Source organism: Tursiops truncatus, chromosome 2, assembly GCF_011762595.2.
Source record: "Tursiops truncatus isolate mTurTru1 chromosome 2, mTurTru1.mat.Y, whole genome shotgun sequence".
Taxonomy (NCBI): Eukaryota; Metazoa; Chordata; class Mammalia; order Artiodactyla; family Delphinidae; genus Tursiops; species Tursiops truncatus.
In genome coordinates this window covers 152,273,655-152,295,695 of record NC_047035.1, presented here as the reverse complement: position 1 = coordinate 152,295,695, position 22,041 = coordinate 152,273,655, and the positions used below count along the sequence as shown (strand labels likewise).

The window sequence follows — 22,041 nt, the reverse complement described above, 5'->3', positions numbered from 1 at the left end:
GACCTTTAATTACTAATTTGTTCTATCACCTTTGAGGCCAAACACCACAGCTCTGATTTGATGGGGCCTCCAGTGGGTCACTCCAGGCGTCGTATGAGTTTTTAGATGAATGAGGAGGAGCTGGGGGTTTATCCACCAGCATGTGAGAGAAATCACAGCGCGTGGAGTCACAGCTACGTGCCTTCACTCCCTGGATTCTGAGTCATAAATTCAGAGACTACCGTAATCATGGAGCATTTAGAAAAATTATAAACTTCCCATTACCAGAATATATGCTTTTTAACTCTGAAATGTTATAGTAACTGCTTAAAAAATCTATATAATTTCATGTTGCAAATATGTACATTATACAGGGAAACTCCACACGTCTATAAAAAGCAGGAAAGTCTTAAATAAAATTTTGCCTATTCATTCACCTTTTGTGAATCAGAGCCATGCAATAAGCAAACTACCCAAATTAGTGGTTTACTTTTTTTTTTTTTTCTCACGGTACACGGGCCTCTCACTGCTGTGGCCTCTTCCGTTGCGGAGCGCAGGCTCAGCGGCCACGGCTCACGGGCCCAGCCGCTCCGCGGCATGTGGGATCTTCCCGGACCGGGGCACGAACCCGTGTCCCCTGCATCGGCAGGCAGACTCTCAACCACTGCGCCACCAGGGAAGCCCTAGTGGTTTACTTTTAATGAAGAAATTCCAGGATGCTTCAGGTGTAATCCACATTTAGACTAATTCCCTCCTCTTTCTACTTCTGTAAGCCCTGAATATCCCCTCTAAGGAACCACCAACTCCTAAACTGACCTCTGTGTCAAAATAAATGTGATCTTCCCATGTACTAAGTATAACTTTTATGTTCTGTATTTTATCTTATTTCATTTCTTAAAAATGAGTAGTCCATTTATGGTAATTCTGTATTTAACAGAACAAGTGATTTGCCAGCCATTCTGAATTATATGGGAGCATATTTCTAAAAATTAAATCAACTGTGAGGTCTGTAACTACATGATCAATGAAAAAAATAACTTCTTTGGAACCAAAACAAAAGCTACGATGAGAGGGATTATAAGGGGGGGGGTCCCCCCGCCCCCTCAGTTTTTCACTCCTTACAGTGGTGACTTGCATGACTTCACTCCAGTAGCTGGAATTTAACGCATTATTTCTCCCAACTCATTTGCTAAGATAATTCTGCAGAACTCAAACTACAGTTTGCTGGTCCTTCTATAACTTGCATACCTTCATAGATTTAAAAAAAAAAAACCTAATGATGCAATCAGCAGGTGGAATTTTCTTGCTAATTTTGTTTAACTCTCCCTTTAAATACACCATTCTTATTTCTAGTTAAACCACATTTTTAGATTGCCAGCCTGGCATCTGACAGACAAATACCTCTCTGCCTTTGTAAAAATGCTGAGTACCCCTGAGCTGTATCCATTTTAGCATTCTTATCCAGAGTTTCCAAGACAGAGGGCTGAAATATATCCATCGTAATAAAGGGCAGGTTAGTTCTCCATGCCGGGAACCCCAGTTCTAGGAAATTTGAGGAAGCTCACAGATGCCCCAGCCTGTGTTCTCCTTGCCTTAAGTGCCATTTCTAAATCTCCCATCGCTCTTGCAAGGATCAGCCGTCATCCGAGCACCTACATGTGTGCTGGCGTGGTGCTGGGCACTGTGGGCGTGGGATGGGAGGTCACGACCTTCTGATGCTCAGGGTTCTCCAAGTCGGAGGAGGTGAATCACTGAGAAAGCCCTTGATTTCCTGGTAGCCGATGATGTGTAAGATCGCTCCTCAACTCAACAAAAATTTACAGATAACCTATGTGCAAGGCACTCTGTTAAAAGCTGCCTGAAGACAAAGGTGGGTAAGATGCTTGCAATTCTAAATGCTCCCGATCGACTGGGGACAACAGACACATCAGCAGCTGGCAGCAGCACATAAGAGACTGAAACAGCGTCATCCTCGGTGCAGGAGAGGACGCAGCTGTAGGCAGAGAAATCTGGGAAGATATAGCCTAGAATCAGGCCGTAGAAGGCGATGCCGACTGCGGGAGTGAGGCCGGGTCAGCTGAGCCAGAGCACACACGAGGGATCTTTTCAGGAAGGTGAGGGAGGTGGGCTTACAGCTGAGGTCCCCGGCGCAGCTGCTGTCTGCGAGGTTGGAGAGCAGGGCACGCGTGGTCCGCGTGCCTGGTAGTCAGTCATGCTACCTGTCCAAACAATGTGTTTTCCCAAAAAGTGTCCTGGGAAAGAGCCCAGATTCCTTATCCAACTTTGTAAAAGTAATTTGGCAGTTTTCGCACTTAATCTTGAGGCCCCACTTTATCTCAGGCATATTTTACGACACCTCATCATTTTGGGAATCCTTGCGTGTCCGTTGTGCGCTTCTGAATGCTGCGCCACACACTTGGAAACGCGTCTTGTGTTTCTCGAAGTCATGTCACTCTTCCGATGAGCTTGGAATTTGATAGCAGCAGCCAGCCTGGTGCTGACTGCACAGTCAATTATAGGACCGCGGGACCAAGCACATTTGTCCCCACAGGCAGGAGGTCAGAGTTCGGGGAGTCATTTATGGAAGTGGATCAGACTCTGTGCGTATGTAAACCGGCGTGTCTTCGTGGTTGATTAAAGGCGCTGTGGATCCCCCAGGTCAGCACTTGGGCTGTATGGGAAGGAATCCATGGTCCTCAAAGCTCCATAAACACTGCGTTTACTCCCACTCTCTGCCCTGGAAAAGACAAGCTGAAGGACCATCTCTGAGTTTCTGTTTGGGGATTTGGAGACCCCCTCACCACCGGATGTGAGTTTTTATTCTGAGGCTATATGCCGCTCAGTCAGTTCCCTGTCATCGTCCTCATTTCTTCCCATAAGAGAGTAGGGCGCCCTCGGGAGCTGAGGACTTGACTTAAAGGAGCTACTCTTGGTCCCTGTCAGCCTGCTTGAGGCACCTCGCAGGAAGCACTGGGGGGGGTGCATTCTGGTACATTCCAGCTCACCTGACAGACGGCACAGCTCGCCCTGCAGGAGCCTCATGACACTGCTTGTGGTGTCTGTGCTATAGACTGAATGTCTATGTCTCCCCCAAAACCCATATGTAGAAATCCTAACCCCCAGTGTGATGGTATTTGGAGGTGAGTCTTTTGGGAGGTCATGAGGGTGAGGCCCTCACGATGGGATCAGTGTCCTTAAAAAAGAGACCTCAGGGCTTCCCTGGTGGCGCAGTGGTTGGGAGTCCGCCTGCCGATGCGGGGGACGTGGGTTTGTGCCCCGGTCCAGGAGGATCCCATGTGCCGCGGAGCGGCTGGGCCCGTGAGCCATGGCTGCTGAGCCTGCGCGTCCGGAGCCTGTGCTCCACAACGGGAGAGGCCACAACAGTGAGAGGCCCGCGTACCGCAAAAAAAAAGAGACCTCAGACAGCTTCCTCCCTGCTGTGAGGACACAGCGAGATGTCTATGAACCTGGAAGCAGGTCCTCACCAGACACCCCACTGGATCTACTTGATCTTAGAATTGCAGCCTCCAGAACTGTGAGAAATCCATGCTGGTTGTTTATAAGCTACCATCCCATCCCATGGTGTTCTTTTATAGCAGCCGGAACAGACTACGGTAGCCCAAGAATACCCTATTCTTTCTCCTCCACTTCTGTTCACCTTCCAGATTCTCTCTTACCCTCTCCTTTATTTAAAAAAAAAACCCAACTTTTATTGAGGTACAGTTGACGCACAATATTGTGTAAGTGTCAGGTGTACAACTAGTGATTCACAATTTTTAAAGGTTATATTATGTTTATAGTTATTTCAAAATATTGCCTATTTGGGGGCTCTTAATCCCCACCCCTGTCTTGCTCCTCACCTCCTTTTCTCCATCTTTTACCCTTTTCTTTTACCCTTCTGTTGACTTTTAAGTTTACCGAGGCCAATTCTTCCCATTTATTTATTCAGCAGATGTTTAATGAGCACCTATTATGTGCCCGGCAGGCATTTTTCTAGGTGCTGAGGATAGAGCAGGGGAAAACAAAACCCCATGCCTACATTGATTTGCCTTATCGCAAGGCAGTCAATCAAACGTGAGGCCACCCTGGCTCCCCCAGCCGGGGCGAGTGTCCCAGGGCCCATCTCTGGCTCTGGGTATCTTTCCAAATTTGCTGTTGGTAGCTACTTGCGCAGGTGTTTCTGCTCCCCGCTGCAGAAGGCGGAAGCCGAGTCTCACTCATTTTGTATCTCCCACATCTCCTTTGGGGTCTGACATGTGAATAATTTAATAAATATTTGGCAAAGACATGAAAACAGCTTTAAAAGGCTTATAACACCTCCCCCAAAATTAAGATCCATGAATTTAGGAAGGCATTCCTTCTCTTTCCTTGGCTGTGGTGTGTCAGGAAAGTGTAGAAACTTTCACTTCAGAAAGAAAACCAGTGAGAAATACCGATTCACATCAGAGATGCAGATGCACTGAAATGCTTTGATTGAGAACTAGTCTGTGCCTACAGAAGAGTATGTGTACTGTTTGTACATATGGGGCCTATTAATAAAAGGGACACCCATGGAAGCCACTAAGCCAAGGAAGAATCAGGAACCCTGCAACATGGCTGCATGTACCAAGGCCAGCCTCCCTCTCACACTCCCCTTTATTTCCACTGGTGGTTAATGCTACTCTGAATTTTGTGTTTATCGTGCTCTTGTTTGATCTCCAAAATGTTTCCCAGACTAGCATATGAAGGTGCCTTTCTACTCGTCATGCAGAAGCTTCTGTGTCAACACTTAATATTGTCAGACTTCTTAACTTTTGTGGGTATAGAATTATATTGTCGTGTGGGCTTAATTTGCACTTCCCTGATTCCTGATAAGGTTAAGCATCTTTTCTTCAATTTTTCACCATTTTTGTTTCATCTGTGAAATACCTACTCGTGGTTTTTGCCTAATTTAAAAAAAAAGTTCATCTTCTTTTTATTGATTTGTAGTAGCGCCTTCTGTGTTCTGGATACTGCTGCCGTCCTTTGTCAGTTGTTTACGTAGCAGGCTTTTTCCCCCCGGTTTGTGGTTGGTTTATCTGCTTTACAGTAAACTTTAATGCATCCGACGGGAAGCAGCCGAGTTCTGGCCAACGCGCTCTCTCAGCAGACTCAGGTTGCCACCTCCTAATAAAGGTCCTTGCCTTCAGCCTCTCATCCCTTCCCCACCCTACCGCCTAATTCATTCTGATACCCTGTGGCCAATATTAGGTTGCAGACGCACCTGATAAAGTCACTTATCTGCTTAACGTCCTTCAGTGACTATTTATCACACATCTCCAGAATAAGTCCCCAGTTCCTGTCTGGGCCCATCTCAATTCTGCCTTCAGTGTCTCCCTGCGCCCCTTGAATTCCATGCACTGATGAGCCACTTTTGTTCTCTGAGTCCATCCTCACCTTAATACTTCCCACTGGTCCCCTAGGTCTGAGTACCTCATCGTCCAGTCTCTGAAGCCTTCCTTGACTCCTGTAAGCTCGGCTCTGTAGCCTGGCCTGATGGGGCCTGTGGCACTACGTCCATACATTAAGTTCCCTATGTCATAGGGGTCTGCTTATTTGTCTACCTCCCTTAAGATTCCTGGCGTCTCCAGGGCAGGAGTCTTTGTTTTGTTCAGTGTGATGCACCCAGAGGCCTTCAGAGTGCCTGGCACCTAGTAGGTGCTCAATAAATGCCCACTGAGTGATTAAATCAGTGACATCCTCCACTCAATGTGGTGCAGGCATATGGCAGCCACCTTCACTGAAACTGACTGTGGAGAGTTACACAAATATTTTAGGGGTGATTTTCAATTGTAATTAATCTGTGTGTCCAAGGATAGCCATCACAACCTGGTGCAGATGTGAAGAGCTAAGCTACAACTTTCCCCCCAAAGCTGAATTTCAGAAAACCATGATTGTAGTTCCACCGCTGTCTCTCACCAGCTATGTGATCTTAATTAGATCAGCCAGTGTTGCTGGCCTGCACTCTCCAGGTCTAGTTTCAATAGAATATATGTGGATTTGGCTCTGAAAGTGGACTCAGCTAACAGGCCCCAGGCCACGGGGTACCATTATTTGCTTCGTGGTCTTATAGGTAGCATGTGAAAAGAATGTAAAATAGCGTGTAAAGGCACATGTAAAGGGAAAAAAGATACAGCATCAGAAATTCATTGACAGTTTTATGAGCTTGTCTCCTGCTTTCAGGGCCTACTCAAGGCCGCTCTGCTCACTTTGTGGTTTGACGAGGTCAAGTTTGAGTCTTGGTTGAGACGTGGCTTACAGTCGCACACATCACAGCCAGTGCTTGTCCATAATTTAACAATAATAACTGGCATTTGCATTGATGCTTTTTAAGTTCTTTATGGCTTCCATACGTCTTAGGGGATAATAGTGCATCAAGGTGGCTTTCAAAACCTATCAAATAAATGATGTTGTTCATCCTTAACATTAGTCTTTGAAGGCAAGGCTAACAGTTATACCCATTTTGGGGTTTTTTGCTTTAGTTGCTTTCAAGACAGCTAAATAAACCGTTAGTTTGAGAAAAAAAGCTGCCTGTGTGAAACTCACCGACACGTGGTCTCTGAGATGCGTGCCTGCGTCGATGGTGGGGCTGCCGCGTCTCTGTGGCTCACGGCAGCCCTGGGGCACTGCTTCTCCGCGTGGCGGAGAGCCTGGTGCGTGTGCCGGCTTCAGGGTCTGCACCTGTTCCACCACGACCTTTATCATTACCTCGGGCCTGCAGGCTCTTGGGCCCTCGTTTATTTCCTCCAGAACATGAAGCCTGGGTGAACAGGAAAAGGGGTTGCCCTGACACTCAGTAACCCAATCAAACGATGTCTAGATAAATAAACCCGATTCTTACAGGAAGCAAGCTGGTGAGAGGCAAAGCCCACTGGGGTGATCGTAAAGCCTTGGGCTGAGCCTTCGTGCCCTTTCTTTCTACAGTGAATGCAGTTTCACGGTGATTGAGTGAATATCTCCATCGTGGGGACCCCTGGGTATGGATGCAGAAGGGCTAAGTAAGATAGCACAGGGAGTAGACCTCAGACCCCTCATTCTGGGCGGCACAGCTTGTAAATCCGGGGTGTGTGTGTGTGCGCGCACGTGCGCACACACGCACATGTCCAAGTACATGTGTCCTCCTCCGTGGAAGATCGTGCTGTGGCATCTTCTCACCCCTTCTGATGGTAAGCTGTCAGGGCTTGGCAGGGAAGAGAGAACGTTTCTCTTGTTCCTGGAGAGCCCTTTCCAGGGCTTAGGTAGTCACAGCAGAGCAGAGGGAGGACACGAAAGCCCAGGAAGGATGATCTGGGGGCCTGGGGCTTACCAGCAAGAGGCGATGGGCTTAGGGAGAGCCCAGTCCAGCTCTTCATCCCCTCCAGCCCAGGCTGGTGAATTTCACAGCAGCCAATGTTATCTCAGCAGAAAGATTTCATTAGCCACGAGATCAGGCAGCCATCGAGCCAAGTCGCCGTCTCGGCCCGCTCTCTGCAGGCTCAGACGGAACGAGAGCCGCCCCCATGCCCTGGGCCTGGCATGAGGCCCGCCGTGGCTCACGTGTTCCCCACCCCCTACCCCCGTGCACCTTGTCCCGCCTGGGCTCTAACCCGGCTTTGTCTCCTGGCAGGATATCGACGGCCAGGCGCTCCTGTTGCTGACGCTCCCCACAGTGCAGGAGTGCATGGAGCTGAAGCTGGGGCCCGCCATCAAGCTATGCCATCAGATCGAGAGGGTCAAGGTGGCCTTCTATGCCCAGTACGCCAACTGACCCCACCCGCTCCGCCCGCTGTCCCGGTGACGCAGCGCCTCATGTCTCGAAAGGTTTCCGGGACTGGAACTTCCGTTTTCCCGGGACGTGTGAGGCGGTGCACATGCTGTGTCCCCACAAGGCGAGAAGCGCGAGGGCCTCCTCTGCCCACCAGCCTGCTCGAGGTTTCCATGTTTCCAAAGCACCCCGGGCCCCGCAGCAGTGGCTCCCGGAGGGTGTGAATTTCAGCTCATACCCTGCAGATGTGGACATGCATCTCTGCAGACCACGCCCCCGCCTTTTTCCCACCCCAAACCAGGCAGCTTCCTCGGAACAAGGTTTCCTAAACCAAGGCCCACACTTCTTTGAAAACTAAGGTGCAGGTGATGTCTTTTAGGGTGTGACCCAGGAGGAGGCCTTGCAGACGGCTTTAGTGTCATTGTTCCCAGGCACGTCCATAGATGCTTCTTTCAGATCGACACGCGTGGACCTGTCACTGCAGTTTGATCTGGTGGTGACTCATTTCTCACGCACAGCTCTAGGCGATGTTTCAGGATGGCGGTTAGCAAAGGAGCGACTCCGCCTGTCGGAGGAGACTTCAGGAAGTCTGGGCAGAGAAGGAAGGCCGGGTGTCATGACAGGGAGATGGGCATCCAGGAAGTCTGCAGGGAGGAGGTGTGCTTGCAGCCTTGTACAGAACCTCCGATGTGCTCATTTAACTGTGACCAGGTCAGGAAGGGTCTCCTCTAGCCTCTGGGGCATCTTGAATTGTGTATTGAAGGCAGAGCTTCATTCCAGAGAACAAGAGTGGAGAAAAAACCCGAGGGAAGCTGTTGATCCAACAGCTCCTTCCCTTAGAGGGACACTGTACCGGGTCTCCCGAGGAGGTTCTCTCCAAGCCCCGCCCTGCTCAGTCACCCCTGCCCCGGCACACGCCTCTACCACAGGGTGATGAGGGGCCCTGGCCCTGGAGGCAGCCCCACGTTCTGCTGGCTCGGCCATTGACTGACCCCGTCATCTGGGCTGACTTTGAATCACCCTGGATCTCCTTCCGGTAGAGTAACCGGTTTGAACTCTTAGGCGTGTGGCACTGACACGTGTGCCCCTGTCCCTATCCTGCTCCTGCTGTCAGGGAAGAGCCCACGTTGGCCAAAGCGAGAAAAAGAAGAGTGTAATTCCTGCAGCTCACTCCGGCTCTGGTTTGCTTAGGACATTTCTTGGCTGTTTTCATTAAGTGGATCTAGTCATTTGTAGAGAGATGCGTGGCTCCGGGGACCAGCTGGTCTTTTGTACCAGGTGCTTCGTCTGTGTGCGCCCTGGATGGATCCAGTATATTCTTTGAAGCCCAAACGGACCACTGTATTCTGTGCTGGTTGTTGCCCAGATGCCTTTTTAAACTTGTGTGAGGGAGCTCAGGCTCCACGTTGCCCAGGAAGAGCGGGTCCTGCACACCCTCCTCTTCCTCTAGGAGCGTGGTTACCTTGACCTCTTCTCTTTGGCGACAGTGCCAGCAGTTCCAGGCAGGACATCCTGGGCTGGCTGACGAGCTGTTCATGTTCCTGCCACATGAGGGCTGGTTACCTGTCAGATTTCGAGAGGCTCCGTCACTAAGGCTAACCTTTGTCAACGTTCTGTCACCGTTACCGATGAAAAGAGAAAACATACATTTAGTGGTCGAGACTGTGGTCGCCCCTGTAGCTGATGCTAAGTCAAGTTTAAACGTTTGGCACTGGGCTTGCCCGGTTGCCTCTGCTGGGAGGCCCAGTGCCTGGCCTGTGCAGACGGGCAGCGTCCGTGAGGACCCCAGCCTGGCCTGCGGTCCCGTTTCTCTCTTCGGTTCCCCACCGCTGCCTCCTCAGCCGTGTGCTTTTGGCCTTAAACGCTCAGTCCCGTGGAGTTGAACGCTGTCAACCAGTTGGAAAGGGCATCCTTTCCATGGTGTGGGGCATTTTCCCGTTGCTGACACGTCTGTGATCCTTCACTGTGGCCTTTTTGAGCTGAGTTCTTCCCGTTGCATGTGGGACGGGAATGAAGGGATGTGAGGGCTGCAGCCTCCTTTCAGAATGCATGGCACCTTCTCGTGCCCGTTCCAGGAATGGCCCAGAGGAGAGGGTGCTGCATGGGAATAAGTGGATCTCCGGGGCGTAGGGGGAGTCCCTGGGGCCCACCAAGAGGAACTGGAGGCCTCCCGCCCGGCAGCCCAGGGGAGACGCGGCCACCATTGCTCGGGAGGCATCCTCTTCCCAAGGGACCAGATGCCCAGAACTCTCCTTGTGCTCGGTCTCTTTGTGGGATCCGCCCTGTCAACCACATGCGCTCTGCCTGTGCCTGGCGGGGAGACGGCTGCGGTCGAGGCAGAGGACACCTGGCTCTGGGGCAAGCGTCCTAAAGGCTGTCTGCATGCCGTCTCCCTGCCCTGCCGCGAGCCAGGAAACATTTTAGGGGCAGGAAGATGCTTTCGCTCTGAGTGTTGCCAGCGTTGCTCTCCAGTTCAGATTCTTTGGGGACTTCTGTGATGGGGGTCTGTGCTTCTTCACATCAGCAGGACTTGGGCTGCGGAAGTGTCAGGTGGTGTTCATTTCTCTGTAGGATTCACCTCTCACCAGCTTCTGCCTTAGAGAAAGGACCAGTTTTCAAGGAACATTTTACAGTGTCATTACTCTGTCTTCGTCCCTTATGGCGGGAAGAGTTGCTCTCACACCTGTAGCCCGCAATGCACCCCAGCCCCTAAGATAAACGTTTCTTGGTTGAAACACTCCAGCTGGCAATGCCCCCTCCCCTCTTCATCCCCAGATGCTCCCGTCTCCCCACTGTCTCTCTGACAGCGCTTTGGGGTCAGAGTCCTCTGCCCTGTGTACCTACGTCCGGCATACACCGGGCTGCTTATTACCTCTGGGAACGGCCCGAGAACTGTGTTCCCCTTCCCGGCCGAGCAGACCCTGCAGTCTGTATGTACGGTGTGTATCACTTGAAAAGCAGAAATGCCACCTCATCTCTAAGGCTGAGAGTCCATCACTGAGTCCCGCCCTAAAACTAATGGAGCTTGTATCGACCTCTGACCTCTTGACTGTTTTTGTCCTGTGTGAGGAAAATATCCTGTCCACAAAACTAGAAACATAGAAAGGCCACCATTCCGGAAGAACTTCTTGGCTTTAAAAAGAAAAATAACAACAGCAAAAACCCAGTTTCCTTCACCACAGAGTTGCACAGCGTGGAGAAATCCATCACTTTTAAAATTAGGTTCATTTGATCAAAGTTTGATGACTCAGAGTGCTTGAGCTGTACAGCTATTAGGTTGCGTCGCCTTATTTGATCATATTTGAAAGATGACTTCTTGTGTTTGCTTTGATTCGTTCCTCAGTAAATTAAAATGACTCAGGCCTTTCACACTGCCCCCTTTGCCCCACACTGAAGTCTCTGGAAGGTTGATTTTGATCAGCCTTTGAAGATTGGTCTTAGTTTCCTTAATTTGTGTCACAGAATCTTGAGTGTTGTTATCAGGCAAGTTCTGAGATTTGCCTTTTATCTTAAACCAAACGCCCCTTTCTAAGGGCTGTTCTCCCTTCTTTTTGGAAGCGTTAGGGGTTTCATACTTCTTTTGTCGAGCACCCGTTTGCATTTATTTCTGTAGATAGAACTATAAAAACAGTAGTGTTAAGTCTTTGTGGTTTGAGCATCATGGTTGCTTTTTTGGTTAAGATGGTGAGTCTAGGCTCCAAGTCCTACACTATTGTGTCTTTAGAAAGCTGTGGCTAAGCGTGCAATTATTTGAAGGGAAAAATAGTAAATTTTAAGGTATCTGTAGTTTTTGAGGGAAAAGTAATCGTTGGGGAGACATACATACTGCCCGTGTCTCTCTGGTGCAGTAACTAAATAGCAAGGGAGGCTCTATTGGCAACGATTACACTGTAATGATTCTCTTTTTCCTTCACTTGTTTTTTTCTGTTAAAGAGTTTTCTGGAAATTGCTTTACTCCAACTTAGTTGAGTTTCTACGTTGGGCGACTCTCGTAGCTTTTATCACTAGAGTTGATTTATATGTGTCCCAGACACGATGTGGTAAGATCCAACTGTGCTATTTTAGACCCACCTAATTCACCTAAAAATTCTAAGTGTTGACACATGATGCTGCCTTGGGCTTTGGTTAAGAAAAGAATCTCTGGTTTAGATGTACAGTAATAATACAATTTCCTGAGCTGCAGACTTTCCACTTTCTTGGTTTTGTTTAAAAAAAGGCTAGGATACCAGGGAGTCCCGGTAGGCCAAGACCTACATCACCAGGCAGAGTGGGTACTTCATGTGGACCGAAGAGATGTGTTGAAGAAAAAGTAAAGTCCTAACAAACATTGGCTGAAAATCACTTTACGATGGGCAATCGGAGACAAAAGTTTTTAAATGACAGAAAAAACATCATCTCATTTGTTGTTCAAAATGGGAACCAGCATGATATCTAGAAGCATAAACTACCCCTAGTTGTGACGAAAGCCCTCTTACTGCTTTGCATTCCAGTTTGAATAGTTTGTATTGGAATTTGATTCATATCTTGTGTATGTTTTGGTGCATAAAAGGGAAAAGTTGGTGTTTTTACTTTCGATATTTGCAGGACAAAGGGCATGTTGTGGTTTGCTGTAAGATTGTATTCTGTATATATGTTTTCATGTAAATAAATGAAAATCTATATCAGAGTTATATTTTAATTTTTATTCTAAATGAAAAACCCTTTTTACTTGAAAAAAATTGTAAGCCACGTTGTTAATAAAGTGAGAATAAATTCTATGGTGGTGTTTGTGTCTTTATGTGGGAAGTTATTAAATATTGTTTTTAAGGTTTGCATTAAGATTTTTTTTTTTTCTCACCATGCACTGAAGCAAATGTTTATAGGGTTTTAATAACCATGGCTCTCAAAATCCTATGTTACCTTTCAAGGTCACCTGCTAGCTCTGGATCCTTTTACTCAGGAACTTGGGTTTATTCTTTTTATTAAAACATTACTATACATCCTCACGGTCGCCTCTAGCCTTCCCATTTTCCATTAGTTTAGTTATTTTATGATTACCTGGTGTATTAGTAGAAACACTCCTTTATGTCTATGAGAACGATAAGTAAACAGCCATATTTACATTTTTCATTGTCCCTGAAGTGTCACAAATAGGTCTTAGGCATCCAAGTTGGAAGAGGAAGAGATATCTTTGCACCATCCTGCCGTCTCTGTCTCTGTCGCCAGATTCGGATGCTCCTTTCCCCTCCCCCTTCTGGTAGCATCACCGAGGGACAGATAAGGTGAGGGGAATAAGGGGCATTTAGGGAAGGGAGGTGGGGGAGTGCTGAGCAATTCTTCCTTCCAACCACAGACAATCTCCAGCATCTTACTTCGCTTTAAACATTTTCTTTGGCCCTGCTGGCTATCAAGTTCTGCATATAGATTTTTTTGTTTGGTTTTTAATTATGGGAGCTTTGCCTCCTAGTAAAGATTTAATAACAAAACAAAGCCGACGAGGGCAGACAAGAGCGGGAAGCATATTGTTCGTTTTCTCAACATCTTCTAGAAGCATCTAGGGCAGGATTATGTGGCCAAGTACATATGACCATCATATTTCTACTTGTGATGAAGACCCTTGACAACAAATCTAAAGACTAAATTTATAATAAAGTGAAAGCCGAACACTTTTCCAGACTTCTAGATTGAATGAATTAATGCAAAACAATATCTACGTTTCTCTCCGTGTGGCCACCCAAAGCCTATTTCTGATTCTTCTGCCATCTCGCAAGGCTGCTTCCAGCTCCCAGTTCACTGGAAGCTGCTTCCCCTTTGAGCTGGTGCTGCAGCTTTATTCCAGGCCTCTGGGACAGCATCCTGCTTAAGGGGGTGCAAAGACTGCATTAAAAAATACTGTATGTAGGGCTTCCCTGGTGGCGCAGTGGTTGGGAGTCCACCTGCCGATGCAGGGGACACGGGTTCGTGCCCCGGTCCAGGAAGATCCCACATGCCTCGGAGCGGCTGGGCCCGTGAGCCATGGCCGCTGAGCCTGCGCATCCGGAGCCTGTGCTCCGCAACGGGAGAGGCCACAACGGTGAGAGGCCCGCGTACTGCAAAAAAATAAATAAATAAAATACTGTATGTGGATGTGACCTTGGGTGACTCCAGCGTGAAGGCTGGACATTTAACCGGTGGGTAAAAATACTCCATCAAGATAATAGATGGGCCACAAAGATTTACTAGGGAGTAACTTCATCAAGACCTTTTCCGGAAGTCAGCCCAGCCCGAGCTGCCACACATCCCATGTAATGTGGTTCCTTGGTTGTGTCAGAAGTGCCCTCTGCCATGTGGATTCTCCAAGAACGCTCTTCCTTTGTTATTCTGAAGTCAGATCAAAGCACGATGACCACCACCCCACCTTCCCACCCAGCCTCAAGATCTGCTTTATTGCCAGATAACTGGCTTCAAACTGGGAGTGACAGATGCGCTACGTCTATCTAGGTGTACGTTGCAGAGAGAGAGACCCGGATGGAGACAGATAGCACTGGCTTGCAGGAAAAGTACAAATTGTACTTTTCGGACAGTCCTAGGTTCAAATCCTTTTTCTCGCATTTGCCAGGTATGTAACATAAAACCTCAGTTTTTGTTTCTGTAGAAGGTAGAGAGTAACATATCCATCCAGGGTTGACAGGACTAGAAGTCGTGTGTGATTCTAGGCAACGAGTCTGGCCCACAGTAGGTGACTCAGATCCCCATTCACTGGGCACCATCGACTCCTGGGCCCTTAACCACTTATTCATTGGAATGTCTGGGCCACCACTAACTGCTTCCTTCACTCCCTCCTCAGTGGGAACCTCAGATACCCAGGCCCAAACCAATCAAACCCTTGAGAGCTGGTGCCCATCCCACCATTTCTGGATTCAGATGAAATACATACCACCGGCTACAGGATCTGGCTCCCGGGGACAGCAGTTGACCAGAAGGGCTGGGTGATCCAAGCTGACTCTCCAGGCATGAGTACCTTAGAACGACACCAGCTCAGATCCACGAAGGAAGTGGGAGGGACCTGGCAGGAACGTGGTCTCTCTGTGTGGCCTGTCCAGAGGGGTCTCACCTACTGGAGGAACCAGCTTTGTTTTCTTAGAGGCCAACTCTCTGATATATCACCTTTATATGTTTTCCCTCCTTCCCCTGCCTCGATTTCCATATTCCCTCATTGCTGCTGTCCTGGTATTTTATTCCACAGTAAAAATACTAGCATATGAGCATAGCCTCCTACTCTGTTATCTTTGGAACATCAAGTAAGATCATAGGTGCCAATGTTTTCTAGAAAACAGAGCCTGCAGACGGGATCTGGGATGGGATTGCCACCCGTCTGAAAGCAGTAGGGACCCCGTCGCTCTTAGTACAGGGATGACAGATCCCCACAGCAGCATTGCAGTCACTAAAGCTTTGGCCTCTGGATAAGCAGCAGGTGGAAGGTAAGGCTGTGGGCGAGAACAGTGACATTAATAAAGAAAAAGGGAAGTGGCAGGCTCAGGAAGGCGGTTTTCAAAGATGCCAGCCACAGGGAAGACCTGCTGAAAAATCAGGCCACAAGGATGGCAGAGCTGCAAAGGGTGTGAAACGTGCAGACCTGACAGTTTTCCTTCTGCAGAGTCAGGACCCCGATGCTGAAAGTGTGAACCTCTGAAACCTGGGGTGGGGTTACTGGGCACATGAGCTGAGAATCTTGAACCTCACATTGCCCCGACCCCTCCTAGTTGGCAGAAGCAGGCCCCTGGCCTGAACACCGTAGAACAACGTCACCCGAGGGAGGGGCTTTGCAAAATGACGTTATTCTAAGATGTGCCCCTACCCCTTTCCTGCCCACCGTCGCTTCCACGGTAACCAGACAGGTCTCGGCACAGCCGGGCTGGGAATGACAAAGCCTGATCATGGAAGGACAGTCCACTCACCGAAGGAAAGGCAAGATGTGGCCAGTGCCCCCTGGCAGAAGCTGAGGGACTCTAGTGGGGGTAGATGAGGGTGTTAGACCAAGCCGGACAGAACACTAGACTGGATCTGGGAACTTCAGGACGTTGGGTGTTTACCTGCGACGTGGGGTTTAATATTCTTGTAAGGATGACTTGGTTTAATATTCTTGTGAGGATGACTTGGAATCATTCCGTGATTACCTGGAATGGTTTCCAGATGTTGGCCTACAATAAACAAGGTGGAAAACCAGAGCATCATAGTACTGAGGCAGACGTCAAAAAATATAGGAATATGATGAATATGCTATGTAAGTCAGGGCTGTGCTAAGGCTCATTCTTTTTTATAGTTTGCAGGGACTTGCACTTGCACCCCTGGGGAAAAAATGAGGGCATCTTGTCCTCAGCCTGTGAGAGTTGGGGATCACGGGACAGCGTGGTGTATCTGAGAGGCACAATGGATTGCCGGTGTTGGGTCAGTTCAGTTCCTCCACTGCTCCCAGGCTTGCAGCTCCTTTGTGGATAAACTCGGCCACTGCGGCTGTTACATCACCTCCCGACGCCGCCAGCTGCTGTGGCCACCCCCAGGGCGAGGGCTGTCATGGTGGCAGCCACAAGCCCTCTGGCGCTCAGGGTCCATTGCTCCAGACCCATCAAAGCTTTCATTCCTCCCATCATCCCTGGGCCCAGATGAAGCGCTGGGGCATGGACTGTGGCTGCTTCAGGTGACAGAACCTGGACGTGCTCGGGGGTTCTTGTCCCACAAGCAAATGTTGATTCATAAGAGACAGGATGTAGCCAGCAAGGAGATTCCTCTCCCGTCCTCCCCCCAGATGGACTTCCCCACATCCGGTGGTCTGTACAGTCGGTCCAGAGACACCCCACGTGTCTGAACAAGTACCCCTGCTCTCATGAAACCGTGGCCGGCTCCAAAATGCACTACTTTGCACTGACTTTCCTTCCTTCCACACTTAACTTCCCACAGCCTGGGATTCTACCAGCAAAGCCTCAGCTTGTAAGCTTATCTTCAGGATCTGTTTTCTAGGGAACAAGCCTGAAACGGGAGGCAGCTATGGTTACACTCACATAGGCAATGTGCAAATAATAAGAACAAAATATGCTGGTGTAATCCAGCCTGGGAAACCTACCAGCCTCGTGTAATTGGGGCCGCTCGTAACACGAATCCTTTTGGAATGACTTTACAACACGGGTTGAAAGTTTAAATTGAATATGTTCTTTCTGGTTATTAAAGTAATATGTGTGCGTTAAAGAAAATTTGGAAAGTAAGGGACAGTTATTAAATTGCCCTGTTATCTCACCCTGTCCAATTACCACTTTATCGTATTTCCATGTGTATTTATAACACAGTCTTGAATCCAGTTGTTTATACCATTTAGAAAACTCCCACTAGCAGTTATTTTATAATCATGTTCTGTGGGGTGGAGTTAAACATCTTTATCTAGCTAATGGTTTTAATGTTTTGATAAATGTTTAAATAATTCAACATTACAAATGTTTATGTACCATCCTCCCAGCTTCTAGAAATAATAGCATTTTGCCGTATTTGCTTGAGATTCATGTATTTTATAAAATCCTATAGATGGAGTTGAAAACCCCTTTAACGCCCCGCTGATTCTATTTCCCTCCCTCACATCCCAGAAGTAACCACAATTCCAATTTTTCCATTCCTAGGCACAATTTTTATACCATTACTACGTTTTAATAGGACCATAGTAATGTACACCACTGTTTTGTGGGTTTTCAATACTTTAGTGAGTGTTATCATGCTTCTTGCATCATATTACAATTTACTCTTTTTGCTCAATGTTATACTTATGAGATTTATGTGTGTTCATATAAATATATCTAATTCATTCATTTCCACTGCGGCACGAATTCCATCAGCTATACCGTGATTGACTTATCCAGTCTCCTGTTGGTGGACCTTTACATTCTCGGTTCTTCTGCTATTTCCAAGAATGCTGCCATGAAAGTTTCCACACGATTCTTCTTATACACACACGTCACAGTGTCTCTAAAGGACATTTCCAAAACCGGAATTGCTGGCCATGGACTGTGCACGTTTTCGACTTTACTGGGCACAGCAGTGGCGTCCCACGTGGTGGTACCAGTTTGCACTCCTGCCAGGAGTGGGTGAGCTTTCCCTGCTCCACAGCCTTGTCCATACTTGGCAGAGGTTTTCATTCTTGCCCATCTGATGAGTGTGGCAATGGTAACTCGAGATAGTTTTGACTGGCACAGCTCTAATCATGAGTGAAGTTTGTCATCTTTCATATGCTTATTGGCCATTTATGCTTTTTCTCTTGTGAAGGGCTGCTCATCACCTGTACCAATGGTACTCACTCCCTCTCCCTCCTTCCCTCCTCTCTCCTTCTCTCCCTCTGATTTATAAGAGTTTTAAAAAGTAACTTCTTGGTATTAACCCCATATCAATCATCTGTGTTGCAAACGTGTTTCTCCACTCCGTTTTTGTCCTGTTACTTCATTTTGTCCCTTGTAATCCAGGAAGGTTTTAATCTGAATGTACTTCAATATGTCACTCCCTTCCTCAATGATTCTTACTTTTATTCTCTTGTTTAGGAAACCATTTCTACTCTGAAGACTTTAAGATGGTCCCTTTTATTTCCTTTTAAAAGTTAACGGGTTTTCCTTTTTCCAATCTCTCTAGAATATTTTTGGGGGGGGCTGGTATTTCCTGTGTTATCCAAAGTGGTGGTACCAGTTTACACTCCTGCCCTACAAGGTGGTACCAGTTTACACTCCCTGCTTCACATCCTCACCTGTACTTGGCCACGTTTTAAATTATTGCCAATCTGATGAGTGTGGAAACGGGGTGGTAATGGAAAGAGTAAGGCAGTTTAATTGCCCAGAAATTTATGCTTTTCCCAGTGACCTGCCATCCACCTGTTTCAAGTTTACAGATATGTGTGGGTCTGTGTCTGACTCTGTATCCTGTTTCATTGGTCTGTTTGTCTATCCCTATGCAATTACCACACTAAGTATTATGACTTCGTAATACCCTTGATGCTTAGAAAGGGAAATCTCCCCATCTTATTCTTCTTATTCAAGGTTGTCTTGGCTATATTTGACTTGCCATTCTTCATCATGAATTTTAGGCACAACTTGTTGAATTCTGTAGAAAACTCTGTTGGGATATTGATTGGAATTAAATTAAATTTATGGGAAAATTTGGAAAGCATTGACTTCTTTTATCCTGTTGAATCTTTTGCACCAGAAGATGGTGTAATCCTTTATTTATCAAGATTTATGTCTTTTATAAGTCCTTCAACAAGGTTGTGATTTCTTTCTCCATAGAAGTCTTACACACATTTTGTTAAATACATTCCCTATATATATTTTATAATTTTGGGACTACCTTTTTTTCTATTAGGTTTTGCTAGCTATTACTGGGAACTCTATTGATTTTTATATGCTAGTATTCTATCTAGAAACTTCTGTGAACCCAACTGAAAGAAATTTCCATCCTGAATGCTTTGCCTTGCTTTTCGTAGAAGTAGGTGTTTTTTATGGTTTTGGAATTTTGATGTGCAAGATCACTTTGAGTGGAGGTTTTTGTTTTCTCTTTTCTTCTCCTGCTTATTGAATTAATGGTTTTGCATGTGTTTCCGTCCATCCTGTAGACCAACAAAACAGAACCAGGTCTGATATTGTTGGGGAGGGCAGCATTCCTGGCCCATGGCGATGTTGCCATGCTATTGTGTATCCAGCCATTGAGCTAATCAATGGTCAACTTATTTCATTTTCCAGCGGTTAAGCTTTGTTCTCATCCTCCTGCTTTCCAAGCCCATTGCACAAGGGTCAGCCTTTCCTTGCCGTTGGAGAAAATCCGCCTTGGCCTTGCTCCAAGCCCTGAGCCCAGCTCCCGCCCCATCCCTCATGGACCAGCTCCTGCCTCATCCCTCATGGACCACTTTCTCCACAAGGACAGAGCTTCCAGTTACACCTGTTTGGGCCCTGCTCCAGAGCCCAGCAAGCCTTTGGCTGCAGCCCTACTTACCACTTTTTGTTTCTCTACCTTTCTGGTCAGTGGAGATGTTCACCTTATTTTTGAGTTCATCCACGATTTTCTAATTTATGTGTCCTTGTTCCATGTTTTGAAGAGAGGATGTGTGTCTAGGTTTAAACTTACAGAGCTATCTTGACTAAAAGTCTCTCCAAAATTACCTTTCAAAAAAATTCTTCAAGCAGCAGGTGGTATTAGAGCATGTTTGGAGACGGAAAATAATTTTTGCATTATTCAGACTATTTAGAAATGAGATCTTTAGCCCATATGAAAATTCATATTCACATGGGGTTCGCTTAAGTTACAATTCCCAAAACGCTCAGCTAGTTGACATTTCTAAATGTCTCTTCTGCATAGTTTAACTCTTAGTAAAACCTCGTTTTTCTGCAAATGGTTTGAAAAAACTGCTTTGCATTTTATCCCCTGTGACTTTTTGTCATAAATTCCTGAGAGGCGTGAAGTTGGAGTGTTGTTAAATGTGAGAGTGGTCTGTTCTGTTCTAGATCACACGCTAATAATGCTACGCCTGCCATAATTTGAGCAAAGTGATCCATTCTCTCCCCACTGTTGGCATGAATGATTAAGTATGGATACTGTCTAAATACAGATATTGGTGCTACATGCTACCCATCAGCTGACCGACCTGAAACCGGGTATCCTTCATATATAAATGAGCTGATTTATGCTGTCCCAATAGTTCATGCGAGTGAACAGAAATGGAAACATTTTATTAGATGCTTAAGCATATATGAAGCTAGTCTTTTTTTTTTTTTTTTTTAATGGTACGCGGGCCTCTCACTGTTGTGGCCTCTCCCGTTGCGGAGCACAGGCTCCGGACGCGCAGGCTCAGCGGCCATGGCTCACGGGCCCAGCCTCTCCGCGGCATGTGGGATCTTCCCGGACCGGGGCACGAACCCGTGTCCCCTGCATCGGCAGGCAGACTCTCAACCACTGCGCCACCAGGGAAGCCCGAAGCTAGTCATTCTTATGAGAATCTTAAGAGAACGTGAATTCATAGAACAAAAATGTTTCATACTTCCTAAGTGGATATATTGTGCTAAGCCCATTAGGAAAAAGAACAGCCTTGTGTTTGCTGCTCTTAAGAGGGCGGAAGCCACCTAGAAGGGGTGTAGATCAAGCCTCGAAATCCCTGTCAAGGAAAACAGGAGCTGATGTGTGTACAATGGCAGGTCAGGCTGAAACTAAGGAGACGGGATGTTTATACTGCTTCCCAGATTCCCGTACAAGGTCCCAGCCTTTGTTACTGGCTGTAAAGTGGGATTGAAAACTCAAATGCCTGCAGGGGTCAGCAGGACACATAGATGAGTGCAGGGAGCGGGTGGGCACCTGGGAACCAGAGAGGACACACCTGCCCTCTTAGCCGCCGTCAGGAAGACGCTGGGCCAGTGGCTGCCTTATCTTCTCATTTTCCCAGAGGAACCGGAAGTCTCAAATTGTTCAAGGCTGGAATGAAATTCCAACATTTTAAGGATGATGGTGCACCATAAATCCTAGCCTTCTAGGCCTTCTGAACTCTGACCTCTGTAATCTCGACACATTGAGGTCACTGAGTTTGAGTTCCTTCTTTGGGGGCAAGGAGGGGACCAACCATTCCATTTTGCCTGGGATGGAGGGATGTCTGGGGGGCACTTGCAAGTGCTAAAACCAGGCCAGTGCTGGGTAAACTGGGACCACTGGTTCCTGGGAGTCAATCTGGACGAGACTCCAAACAGGAAGTCCAGGTGTCCACAGGGATGACCTCTTTTGTCTCCTACTTCTGAAAATTATTGCTTCCTAAGTGTTATCCTCTAATTGCTTCCAGTGGGAGGCTGAGTCTATAACCACCTACTCCCCACTGACTGTAGGTAGAAGTTAACATTCTTTATCATTATGAGTTTAACTTTTTCTCCTACAAATAAGGATATGGAATTGAATCTCAAATTGACGTGACGATTAAGAGCTTATATGTATAAATGTTTGAAAATAATAAAATGTGATATAAATGTTTAAATTTTTATTTACCAAGATACTGCATTCATTTTCATACTTACAACAGCATTACTTATACATATATGTATAGATGTTAAGCTTAAATAAATTCAAGAAGAATTAAAGATTGGAATGCTCAGGTAATGAATGTGCACCAAAATAGGGCAATATTTTCATGAAAGGTAGTCTTTACATAACACCAAAGGAGAATAAAATAACAAGTGTGACTTTGAGAGACACGGTAAACAAAGTCTAGAAAATTGTTTGTGCTTTTATGACAGAAGATCACTATTATTAGTAATCAAAGAGTTCTCAAAAAAATAAATGAAAAATAT

At 47.0% G+C, this 22,041-nt stretch overlaps 1 protein-coding gene across 3 annotated transcripts in view; it reads left to right on the top strand.

Annotated features, from left to right (window-relative positions):
- The window catches only part of SFMBT2 (Scm like with four mbt domains 2), a 205,719-nt gene extending 193,221 nt beyond the window's left edge, over positions 1–12,498 (top strand). For all 3 annotated transcript variants that reach the window (XM_073801524.1, XM_033852337.2, XM_073801525.1), the window contains one exon: positions 7,604–12,498. In XM_073801524.1, coding sequence (XP_073657625.1) covers positions 7,604–7,744 — 141 coding nt within the window. In that variant the 3' untranslated portion in view covers positions 7,745–12,498. The remainder of the gene's footprint in view (positions 1–7,603) is intronic.
- The last annotated feature ends 9,543 nt before the right edge of the window (positions 12,499–22,041 follow it).